Source organism: Mastigoproctus giganteus, chromosome 1 (assembly GCF_048544385.1).
Source record: "Mastigoproctus giganteus isolate SK-2022 chromosome 1, ASM4854438v1, whole genome shotgun sequence".
Lineage (NCBI taxonomy): Eukaryota > Metazoa > Arthropoda > Arachnida > Uropygi > Thelyphonidae > Mastigoproctus > Mastigoproctus giganteus.
Genome location: NC_143575.1, coordinates 232,649,051 through 232,661,704, shown reverse-complemented (window position 1 = coordinate 232,661,704; position 12,654 = coordinate 232,649,051). Strand labels below are relative to the sequence as shown.

Below are 12,654 nucleotides of genomic sequence, written 5' to 3'. Positions count from 1 at the left end.
ATGTAAATTCAGAAATATAGTAAAAGATGGGAAAGAAGTGGAAATGAAAAAATTTTCTAATGTTTTAAAACAATTTATTAATACATACTTATTAAGAAATGACTGCTTACATGATGCCCACAATTTATTAGTACACTTTTAAGAATTATGTTGTAAAATATTTGGTTATTTTTTTATTGTACACTGAATTCTACTGTAGACTGTTCATAAAAATGTTTGCATTTCTTTAAAATTTAAACACTCAGATATATTTTCTGTTTCATTTTCTTCCCATTGAAGGTCTCGATGCAAAGTTTCAAATGCTGCTAACATTTGTTTGGAAGGTTTAATATTGCTCTCATTTCCATCCAACTCATCGTCGATATTGTCACTAGTTCTTTGAATACTCTCCAAAATGTTGGAGTCACTTGGATATTCAGCTACTATGACATCATTATCGACTTCTAAACAACCTCCTAACATACAATACATTCCACTCAATGTCTCCTGTGGTCTTCTGACTGAAGGAAGTTAGAATTCTGAACAGTCTTGATACCAAGAAAGCCCTAAGTCCTGATAGCATTTCTTCACCTGTTCCCAACACTTTTCTTGATATGAACAAGAAAAGTGTTGAGAACAGTTTCTCCACTGATCAAACCTCACTTGGAACTCTTCCCAAGATTGCTCAATGTCTTCTAGTAGTTCATCCCTCTCATCTCTGTTAATTAGCATTTTTGCAAAAAAAAAAAAATACGTAATCGTTGTTTCCGTCACATCTTGACTCCACACTTTCATCGACTCTGATATGCACATCCACAAATCTATAATAGAATCTATAGGTTGGTTGGTTTCTATTCTCAGTATAATATTTTTCAGTAAGCGCCTTCGGTAATGCATTTTCAAATTCTTATAATGCCTTAGTCCATTGGCTGCAGAAGGAAGCAAACAAGCTTCACACTTATAAGTTTTGAAATTACTGAGTGAAGGTGGAGAGGGCAGTTGTTGACAATCAGTGCAATTTTTCTGTTTTATTTCTTCATCTTTCTATCAAAATTTCAAATCCACTGCTCAAAAAGTTCGCTTGTCATTCAAGGTTTTTTGTTGTAGTCCAACTCTAACGACTTTACTCCTTTGAAACATTGGGGTTATTTCCTTTTGCCTATTACTAAAAGCTACAGTATTTTCATTATCAGCCATATTTGCAACCAAGAGTGTAATTCTCTCATTACTATTTTTACCACATAAACATTTATCATCTTTAAAAGTCAGTGTTCAGCAAACATTTAAAAAACAATCATGTTTCTTCAGTGTTGAATATGTCTTTGGACTCGTAGTCCTCTATAATTTTTTTCAAAACCATTTCTTTCCAATGGGTATAGTCTTCTTCGATTGCAACTCTACTTTCATCAGAAATAACTTTTTCAAGTAAGCCATGATGCTCTTTAAATTTGATCCAGCCAACCAGAACTGGCTTGGAATGTTTTATGCCCCAGAAAAGATGCGTACTCCAAAGCCTTTTCTTTCATTAATAGCCCTGGTATTGGCATGTTTTTTTTTTTTTTTTTTTTTTTTTTTGGCCTCGAATCAACTTCATCCACTTAAAAACTGCTTCATCTACATCTTCCCAAAGGAATAATTTCGCACGCTTCCGACTTGGTCCCGTTTCCCGGTTTGAGAATCGAAACAGGGTTTTTCAGAATGGTTGACACGCTACTGGCAGGGACATCAAATTTTAAAGCGATTTCTGTTTTTTTTAACACCTTGATCTATGCTATTAAGCACGTCTACCTTTTCACACTAAACTCCTAGACACTGTAAGGTTGCTTGCACAGCAGTTAAAACAAAGCTGAAATTAGGGACCACTTGTAGCTATCATGTAAACAGAGACAGGTGAAATTTAGTGAAAGTGTGGATGACTCATTTCTTCGAAACAACAGGTGAATTTCCGAGATTAAGGAAAATCACTCTCTCCTAATTCTCTTATAGGATGCTTACAGTAGAAAATAGGTTGACCAGAGCCAATGCCCACGTTGAGAATATGCACAGCTGACCAGTGGGACTTCTTGGCATAATAGTGTATAAGTTGTATAGGTTTTACTTCTTTTTAGCCACTGCTGGGCAAAGGTCTCTCCCAAACTGCCATCTCTCTATCTATCCTGTACCGTGGTTGGCCAGTTTCCTCTTGCAGGATTTTACAGGCACCATTAAATTGTAAAATGTTTTAAAGAGGTTTTTCTGCAGGATTTTACAGGCACCATTAAATTGTAAAATGTTTTAAAGGGGTTTTTCGGCAGGATTTTACAGGCACCATTAAATTGTAAAATGTTTTAAAAGAGGTTTTTCATTACTTTAATTCATGGAATTAAAGCCTTTAGCTATTAAAAGCTAAAGGGATTAATGCTTAATCCTTTTAGCTCTTAATTTGTGCTTTATACAGCATCAGCTTTATTGTCTTAAGGCCAGAGGTGCAAACAATGTGTACACGGGCCTCTCGAAATAAGTTTGTTATATGGAAATTTTCTTCGTTATAGGGAAACTATTTTCAATGTAATGACCAAGGGGAAATCAAAAAAGTTCGCTACATAGAAAATTTCACTATATGGAAGTTCGTTAAAGAGAGACTCGACTGTATATATATACAGAAAGACCCCTGAATCTGTGGGGGATACGTTCCAAGACCTACTGTGGATGGCTCAAACTGTGGATATAAGCGAACACTTGCTGACCTTGTATATAACATGATTTTCTTGTACATACATATGTATAATAAAGTTTAATTGATAAATTAAACACACAGTAAGACATTACTAACATTAAATACGGTAATAAAGTATAGCAGACTCTCGATTTTCTGGGATTGGATTAACCGGGGCACTTCAAGACTCCAAATTAAAAAAAAAAAAAAAAACAGAAATCATAAAATTCAAGTAATAACTAGAATAGGTATAAACATTTAATTTGCAATTTGTAAATAAGTGACAAGAAGCAGTGTTATAAGTCATCATCGGGAGATTAGTGTATCTATTATCTTGCAACTCCCACTGTCTTCACACCTACCGCTCAAAAAAAAAAAAAAAAAGAGAGAGAGAGAGAGAGAGAGAGAGACCAAATGTTTAGTTTGATTTAGTGCGTCACATTGATTGTTGTGTTCCATTGCACCGCAAAAGGACAAATTTTGTTAGGTTATTTATGTCAGGGATGTCTGAATTTATTTTTTTTCTATAGTAACTATTTCTTATTATTTTTGTTTAGAAATTGCAAAAATGATGGGAAACGCAAGATTTGTGCTTTTAAATTAAACAAACACTTGAAATTATTCAAAAGCTTGAAAACGGAGCATCCGTTAAATCTCGAAAGAACCATTATAATGTTGGTGACCAAACCATATGCAATATTGTAAAAAATAAAGGGAAGCATCATATTGGATGCAAGTAGTATGTGTTAAGTTTTTTTTCCATGGTTAACCATGGATAACTGAATCAGCAGATACCGAATCAGCGGATCAGGGGGCACAACTGTATATATATTTTGTGATTTTTTAGTTTTCAAAAATTTTATGAATTTAAGTGAATTACACACAGTGAAGTGTTCCTCTTATTTCATTTAAAATTTACAATCATATAAAATCCACTTCCACAGTATAAACTACATTTCAGTACCATATGTTGAAAAATTTTATAACATGCTTGAATGTTATTCCTTTTTTTTAAGAGATATTTTTTCCTGGGGAACGGGTAACAAATGAGTCCTTATTCCAAATTGAATTTGAATTTAGGAAAGGCAGAAAGTGTCCTGAAAGTTTAGCATTTTATGCTGCATCTTATTTTAGAATTTTTGAAGAAAACTAAATTTTTATAACTTAAGTTTTGTGGTCTCCTTAACTGATTCCATTCTGTCTTTCTTTGGGTGGATATATATTTTTTAAAAATATATATATATTTGGATTTGTAACTAACCACATTACATTTACATGTAATATGTATCGAACAGATAGGTACTGAGTATGGAATGGACTTTACAGTCCTTATTGGATGGTAGAACTTTTTCTCCTTTGATTGTTTTTAAATAAAAATAAATGAGGCTACTCAAATTCTTTTACTTTTATTGAAATAGCTCATTGATTTTCTGGTTGAAAAAAAAAAAAAAATTTTTGGACAATAACCTGTTTTGTGATAACTGGCTGGTTGGTCTAATTGCTTATAGTGGCCCAGCAGCACTGGAAGCAAGCTCAGAATCAAAGACGAGTACCCTACAGGCTAATGGTAATTATTGACACTATTGACATTTGTGTAAATCTGTTCCTACGTATGTTCCTGGAGTAGGGCTTTATTTGTGTCCTGCATGAATTGCAGAAAAACACCAATTTATCCTTAAACCAAGAATTTAGAAAATTTAATGCCTATTATAAAAATTATATTAATATGTGATAGAATATATTCCTTAATGCTAATACGCTTGGGTTTATCTTGACATACAGTCTTTTATTATATTAATATTTTCCTTTTAATGTGAAAATAGTACTTGATGTAATGCTTACATTTTTTGAAACTTTGCTCTTTAAAAATATTTATTTACAGATTTCTCAGAATTTTAAGTACTCTTTTAGGTTTGACAAAAAAAGTCTCTCTCTCTCTCTCTCTCTCTCTCTCTCTCTCTCTCTCTCTCTCTCTCTCTCTCTCTCTCTCTCTCTCTCTGTATATATCAGTAAATATCTTAACTTTATCAAAACTGATGGCTGCAAAATGGATCATAAAAATAAATGAATAAAGTAATAGTAGAAAGAAACCTTGACAGTTTTCAGGTTAGTGCTGAAAATTGTTAAGATACGCTGCCATTTTATCATTTAAAAAAAAAGATATCTATCTTTGAATGTTTTTTGCTTGTGTTTAAGATGTGAAGCAAGATAATTTATTTCAGTTCCCCCTACAGCATTTTTAACTGCTATCCACTTTTCATAAGTAACTATTTTTCTTCGTATAAAATTCCAACGATAAATGATTTGTGAATTTGTTTAAAAAAATAATAATGAAAAATTATAGGTCTACCAGGAGATCTAATTTCCCACTCAGTTCTATGCCAAATGCATCTCTTCACATTGTTTAAATTATAAGGATGTCTTATAAATAATGAAAATCTTTATCATCATTCTTTAAAGAATATAGAAGACAGACAGACATCCGAATATTTATATAGTGTGGCCAAGCAGAGTAAACATATTGATCGGTTACTCTTGTTTCGGAAGATAAGTTTTTGTATTAGCTGTGTACATTATATTTGCATTAAACAGATTTTTTTAATATTGTATTTAGTGAGGATTTTCTGTCCATTCAGTCCTCTAAGTTTTCATTATATCCCTGTCATTCTTATATTTTAATACAATTGATATCGAACTCTCAATACAGTAATTCCTCATTTAACATGCTTTCACGCAGTTTTCTGTAAAGGAAACATTTTCATTATAATGTGAAATAGGTCATTTTTACAAGATTTTTTCATGGCCAGTGGCAGACTGGGAGTTGTTTGGTGATTGCAGTGCTTATAATTACTATAAATATGTTTATAATTACTTTATTAGTTTTATATCATAATTTACTATTTATAGTTTTTATTAACGATGAACATTAATCATGAGTTTAGTGGCAGTTTTTTACAGATAATATAACAACTTATAAAATTAATTGATTTGTATTTAAAAAAAATTTCATGCAAATAGGAATAGAAGAAGGTGGTGACTTAATTTTAATAAAATGCACTAAGGTTATAATCATTATAATTTCATACATATATAATAAAGTTCACAGAATATACATATATAATAAAGTTCACATAATCGGAATATACATCACACTTCCTTTGGATTTGTCAATCTCAGCAGCAGTGTGGATGGATGATTTCATTTAAACTCTCATCTCCATTGTCAGAAAATTCACTATCTTCACAGAAAGTTACAAAGATTTTTAAACTAGGACTCAGAGTTTCTATTTTTCTTAGTGATCTTATCCTAAATACTGTGACTTTTATTATTTGGTGTAACTGATACTGTGTCAAGTTAATCATTTTTTTTGACATAGTACAGTAAGCTCTCGAAATAATGGCACCCCAAATAATGGGGTGCCATTATTTCATTTGAGCTAATGGCACATTGGGATCCGATGTTTACATACAATGCAGATGTCTCATGGTGCCAAAAAAAAAAAAAAAAAAAAAAAAAGAGAAAGAAAGAAAAGAAAACGGGCAAGTCACGTGATTACTGTTTACATGTATTTTAAATTAAAAATCCCCCACTATGGCTCCTAAAGTCATACAGAGAAAAAAAAGAAGAACAGGAAGCAAATCGCGTTAAAGCTTAGTGACAAACTTGACATAATCCAAACTATTACACTAGGGTCACCCGGAAAGTTAATTCATATACCCATGTGTATTGTGTCTGTCAATTGCATGTGCTCTTGGGTCGATTTGCCTGTCTTGCTGGACAAAAAACTGCAGTTTCTGGGGATAGAACCTTGCTATCTATGCCTGAGACCAACTACCTTAGCCATGGAGTGAAAACTGCTCATAAAAGTTCCTCACATCATAGACGGGATTCAAACCCAAACCCTTTCCAGCCAGTGTTGGGAAGACGGTGACGATACCACTGTGCTACCTGCACAGACTAAACTTGATATAATAAAGTAAACAGAATGGGGCGTAAGCAGGAGTGTATTTAATGGCAGAATATAACATTGGATCATCAACATGTTTATGTTTTTATGTGCAGTTAATAAAATTGCAGTCTTAATCTCTATTTATTATTTAGCTTCATTATTTCTGCATTAAATATATTAACAATAAACCTTTCTAGATAATGGAAAATTCTAAATAATGACACCTCGAATCCCTGAAGGTGCTATTATTCTGAAAGTCTACTGTATCAGTTTTCCACAAAATAATTGCAGAAGGGGAAGTAAAATTAGTAGTATTTAAGTATTTAGGTTATAAACATGAGTTGCTATGGTAAAACAAGCCTAAGGAAACATTCTTGCTGTTCATTTTAATGCTGTTTTACCTATGGCATTTAAAAATGATCAATTTGATTAAATGTTTTGCCACCATATTTTTTTCTAGTACAGTCAATTAATGCTAATACGCTGTGTTTCACAAATATAGCATATTTCTATATGTTATTATTATGAAACCCCCCCCCCCCCCCACTTTTCTGTAATTTTTTAAGGGAAATTGTATTTTTTCTTTCTTTGGCACTTCTCAGGAATGTGTTTATTGCCATTAAGTGAGGATTTTCTGTATCAATATGAGGAGTTATTCAATGAGGGGAGTGCCAGAAGTTTATCAAACTCTAACAGGGAGCTAAGTGATTTTGTAATAACTGAGAGCAAAGTGAAGGAGAAATTGTTAAAGTTAAACATAAAAAAATGCACCTGGGGTGGATGGGATCTATCCAGTTATATTAAAGGAAGCAGCAAAGGAAGTAAGCAAACCCTTAGCCATAATTATAAGAGCTTCCTTGGACTCAGGGGAGGTCCCCATGGACTGGAGGTGTGCAAATGTATCACCAATTCACAAAGGGGGTTCAAAAGGTGACACAGGTACCTATAGACCTGTTAGTTTAACTTGTGTTCCAGGGAAAATAATGGAATCACTGGATAAAGAAGCATTGCAGGATCATCTAGACAAGACTGCAGTAATAGTTAAGACACAGCATGGGTTTGTTAAAAGGAGGTCTTGTCTGACCAATTTGATTGGATACTATGATGTAGTCACAAAGGAACTGAATGCCAAAAATAATTTTTTGATATCATATACTTGGATTTCAGGAAAGCTTTTGATACTGTTGCACATGGAAGACTGCTGTACAAATTGGAGAGGTATGGCATCAAGGGTAAGTTGCTACAATGTATAAAGGGATGGTTGAGTGGGAGACGACAGAGAGTGGTAATCAATGAACACTGCTTTTCGTGGACAAATGTTATTAGTGGATTTCCCCAGGGTTTGGTGTTGGGCCCATTGTTGTTTTGTACATTTATCAATGATATTGATGAAGGTATATCAGGTTTAATGTCCAAGTTTGCAGATGATACAAAGGTTGGCAGGGTTCTTAACGACAGTAAAGGCAGTATGCTACTCCAACTGGATCTAGATAAGTTGGGCAAATGGGCTGAGAAGTGCAACTGAAGTTTAACATTCACAAATGCAAAGTACTGCATATGGGTAGCAATAACCGAAGTGAAACGTACCAATTGTGTGATACTACACTCAAGGAGGTGGAAACGACTTGTGGGTAATTGTGCAGTCACTTATGAAGTTTGCTGAGCAGTGCAGACGGGCTGCCAGGGCAGGTCATGGAGTCTTATCAATGATATATAGGAATTTTGCTATCAGGGACAGGGAGGTGATTATCCTGTTATACAAGGCAATGGTAAGGCTACACCTAGAGTACTGTGTACAGGTCTGGAGGCCTCATTTTAGGAAGGATATAGAGTTGCTAGAATGAGTACAAAGAATGGTAACGAGATTGATGAGGGGAACAAAGGGTGCTCTTACGAAGAAAGGCTTAAGTTCTGCAAATTGCAGCGCCTGGAGACTAGGCACTTGTGAGGTGATCTGATTGAGGTGTATAAGGCTTTGAATGGGTTGAGCAAGCTGAATGCTAATGGGATTCTTCCTCTTGCTCAGATTAAGAACCTGAGGGGGAACAGTTTCAAATCGAGGAAATGTTTCAAATTTCAAATCAATGTGTGGAAATTTGCCTTTAGCCTGCGGGTAGTTGATTGGTGGAACAGACTTCCATCTTTTGTTGAGGAAGTTGATAGTCTAAATAAATTTAAGGCTGAGCTGGACAGGCATTTGGAACGAATGGAGGGATGAAATGGGAGGTGTTTTTTATTATTTTTTTTTTTTTGGCTGTGCTGCATGAGCTTGCTTTCTCGCATCATATGCCTCTACTAATGCTAATTGCCTAAAAAAAGAAGAAAGGAAGTATCTATATCTGCAGTGGTGGCAGAAAAACTTGTGAACACAGCCATGTCCTTACATTTTCTGTGAAAAACCAGGCTATGTTTTATTTTGAAACAAAATCAGACTTGTTATTGTGCATTTTGACAAAATGCACAAGAACACTTGAACATTGCAATACTCGTTTTACTTTATACTTGCATGCCATAGACTGTTGATTTAAAGATAAAAACAAACTGAGAGAAGGTTGATTTATTGTAAAAATAAAACATGATTCAAATAAGACGAGATAAAATACGCAAAATATAAAACTGATAAAAATACAATTATTATGCAGATAGCAGCTTTCAAGGACTTTGTCTTCTTTTTCAGCATACTTAACTGAACTTCAGTAGCTACATAAATCACAAATTACCAGACATGCAGCATGTTAGCAAAGAGTGGACAAATAACACATAGTACAGCACCACATGAAAACCTAGACACTTTATTACTGACAAAATCCACATAATACTCTCATATGAAGGACTCCAGTGCTATTGCTTTTGATTGCCCGATGACTAATATGTTCTTGGAAGATTGCCAGTGATTATTACAGTAGATATTTATTTTTTTTTATAGTAACAGAGCTTGTGGATCATATCCATATTTTTATTTATTTATTTTTTTGTTTCTTCATATATGTGATGTATGTTCACGGGCTGAGTCACATGCTGAAAAACCTGGAATAACTTATGAATAAAAATCACTCCCTCCACCTGAAATTGGCTAACTATGATTGAAGAGGTCTTTAGAAATTACTCCAGTCTTTGACGGGAATTGAACCCAGAATAGCAGATGGTAGTGTATCATGCCAACTAAGTTGCTACAAAGGGTATCAACTATGAGTGATGATGTGCCATTTTAATGGCAGTGAAAGATATTACAAATCTGCAAGCCACTATAGATATCATAACGCATAGGAAAACCAAGGTTTGTGTTTGTCTGTGCCAGCGGTCAATTGATTAGAACAGCTAATTTGGATTAAATGTTTTGTTATGTTTTGCTGCCCTAAGTAACATTTGAATAGAACCAAGTGGGCAAAGTTTTCAATACAAATCACCATTTTATGATCAGCAACACAATTCTTCAGTCTTCTTCTACTCTCACCATAGAAATCAATCCCACAGTTTCTGAGAGCTCATACAATAATATCACAATTAAGTTATGCAACAGTTAATCAGGAAAAATGGATTAGCCACATAGAAAGAATGAACCCAGACTGGATACCAAAATTAGCCTTTAACTACAGACCTACAGGCAAGAGAGATGTTAGTCGACCAAGACAACGATGGCGAGATCAAAACCACTTCCAAGAGCTACAACGGAACACGTCTTAAGAGACCTAAGCCGGACCAAGTTCATGTGATGATGATGAGTTATGCAACAACAGGCATGTACTGTAAATAAGATTTCATTATGAAATATAGTTGTATTACTCTAATGTAGATATGATAGCTTGTATTAGTTATTAATTTAAAATTAATTTGAAAAATTCAAAATTAAATTGAAAATACTGTGGAGCAACATTAATTAAAAACAAAAAAATCTGCTACTCTGTCTTGCTTAATGAAGTTAAATTCATACAAATACATATTTGTTAATGTTGAAAGTATTTCATTCTGAATTGATTTGCTCTCAGAAAGTAAAATTTTTTGGAGTTGCTGAATTTGAGCAGGATCATAAGATTGAGCTTTGTGTTTATAAATTAAAATTGTTGTACTGAATTGCATTTTTAAGATCAGAATTCATAAATCAGGAAGTTACTGCATTTACTCTATTGTGGTGACTGAAATGCCTTTAATATCAGTAACTATATGCTGCGGTGCCTCCGTAGCCAGGTGAGCAGGAGCAGCAGTGCGTAGCACACACTTCTTGATTAGACCAGGGTTTGAGCCCATGACCACCAAATACGGAGGATGTGGAAAGGTCAGGGAATGATCACCACATATCCCTGGATCAATATGGCCTTAATTGCTAATGCTCCTAAAAACCAAATAACAAACAAACAACTATATGCTACAAGATTGAACATGAACAGTGGAGCACTGCCACATTCATTATAGCACTCTTCAGGGTAATGTGTGAGCTTTCAGAAACATCTTTGGAAGAACGGTTCCAACAGATTTTGCCAGTATTAAAATGCCACAAGGGTTTGCTTAAGGATAGTTCATGCAAAACATAACCAAGTTTGCTCAAAAAGTTTGGTGAATGGCATAATTCTTGAATTCACTGTGGTGGCTGAACAATTGTGAAGGAGTGCTTACAATGGAATGAATTTTTCATTAGTTGCATGCATTGAAAATGAGAAAATCACACATCACTCACTCCCCACAGCTTGACAAAAACATTCCCATCATCTGCATTCACTTTATTCAACTGATATGGTGCCATTCCAGTTTGGCTATTTCCAAAATTAAAACATGATATAAAAGGAAATGATTGAGCCAATTCAAGAAATCCAATCAAGTGTGAAAGCTCGCCTATGGAATTTCAAAAGAAGTCTTTCCAAATAATGTTTTGATCAGTGACAGGCACGATGAAACAAGTCTGTTCATGCAGGAGATTATATGAAGAATATTAACAAAGTAAACAACTGATTATCATTGAATAAAATGAATTTTTTGCAACATTCACTGAACTTGCTTTTTATCAAATCTTGTATACTTTACACATTAATAGGAACATATGTGACATTTTTTAATTAGTATTAGTACTTTTTATAATGAAAAAATGCTTGGGACTTGGACCCCCCCATCACAGAAAAATATTCCTTGTTGTCTACTGGAAATTCTTTTGGAAGTACTCTTTCAAATCAGTATCTCCCCCCCCCCATAACAGTAGGGTGCTAATTGTCATTCATTTCAGCCAGGCAAATGCTTTCTTGCTGTCCAGTTACACAATGAGTATGTTAATGTTCAGTTATTTACACATAATTTCATCTTATATCAAGACTTGTTTTTTTTTTTTTTTTTTCCCCCACTTTATATTCTGGAATTAGGCAAACCTGAGAGGGCAATTACACCACATTTATAGACTATGAAATACTGACCGGTGGCTGGTCAGTGTTTCATAGCCTATAAATGTTCCAGGCTTTGGTTGCCTATCTTTGGTTAAACAAGTTTTGTTGGACATATATGAAAGGAAAACCTTAGGTGCCTCCATAGCCAGGTGGGCAGGAGCAGCAGTGCATAGCACACGCTTCTTGATTAGACCAGGGTTCGAGCCCATGACCACCAAAAACGGAGGATGTGGAAAGGTCAGGGAATGACTACCTCATATCCCCGGAGCAATATGGCCTTAGTTGCTAATGCTCCTAAAAACCAAACAACAAGAAAACCTTAGTCTCAGATGTTTAGGATATTTTTTTATTTGTTTTAAAAGTATATAACAAAATAAATAGTTTGGTACATGGAAATGTGGAGTTTGTTAATCAATTTGTGAATAATAGTAATACTTGCTAATTCAAAATAATGTGAATTTTAATATAAATTACAAAAAAAAATATGTGGGGAGGGGAATGGCATGTCTGTTTATTCTACAGTGATTTTAACTAGGCTGTGACATTGGTGGGGCAAAGTAGAGGTGATTAATTTTAGTATTAATAATTTAAATTTTATTGTTCAGTGTATTGACTTTCTTTTAAGGTCATAAGTTTTTTTTATATTACTAAAGCTGTCTGCAGCC

At 34.1% G+C, this 12,654-nt stretch overlaps 1 protein-coding gene across 4 annotated transcripts in view; it reads left to right on the top strand.

Moving 5' to 3' along the window:
* Positions 1-12,654, top strand: part of LOC150091606 (uncharacterized) — a 306,538-nt gene that overhangs the window by 271,376 nt on the left and 22,508 nt on the right. For 3 of the 4 annotated variants that reach the window (XR_016547109.1, XR_016547108.1, XM_090376263.1), the window contains one exon: positions 4,183-4,241. The exons of the other annotated variant lie outside the window; for it this stretch is intronic. Coding sequence is in view for 1 of the 3 variants with exons in the window: in XM_090376263.1 (XP_090232389.1) it covers positions 4,183-4,241 (59 nt within the window). In the remaining 2 variants the exon portion in view is untranslated. The remainder of the gene's footprint in view (positions 1-4,182; positions 4,242-12,654) is intronic. 4 annotated transcript variants of the gene reach the window in all.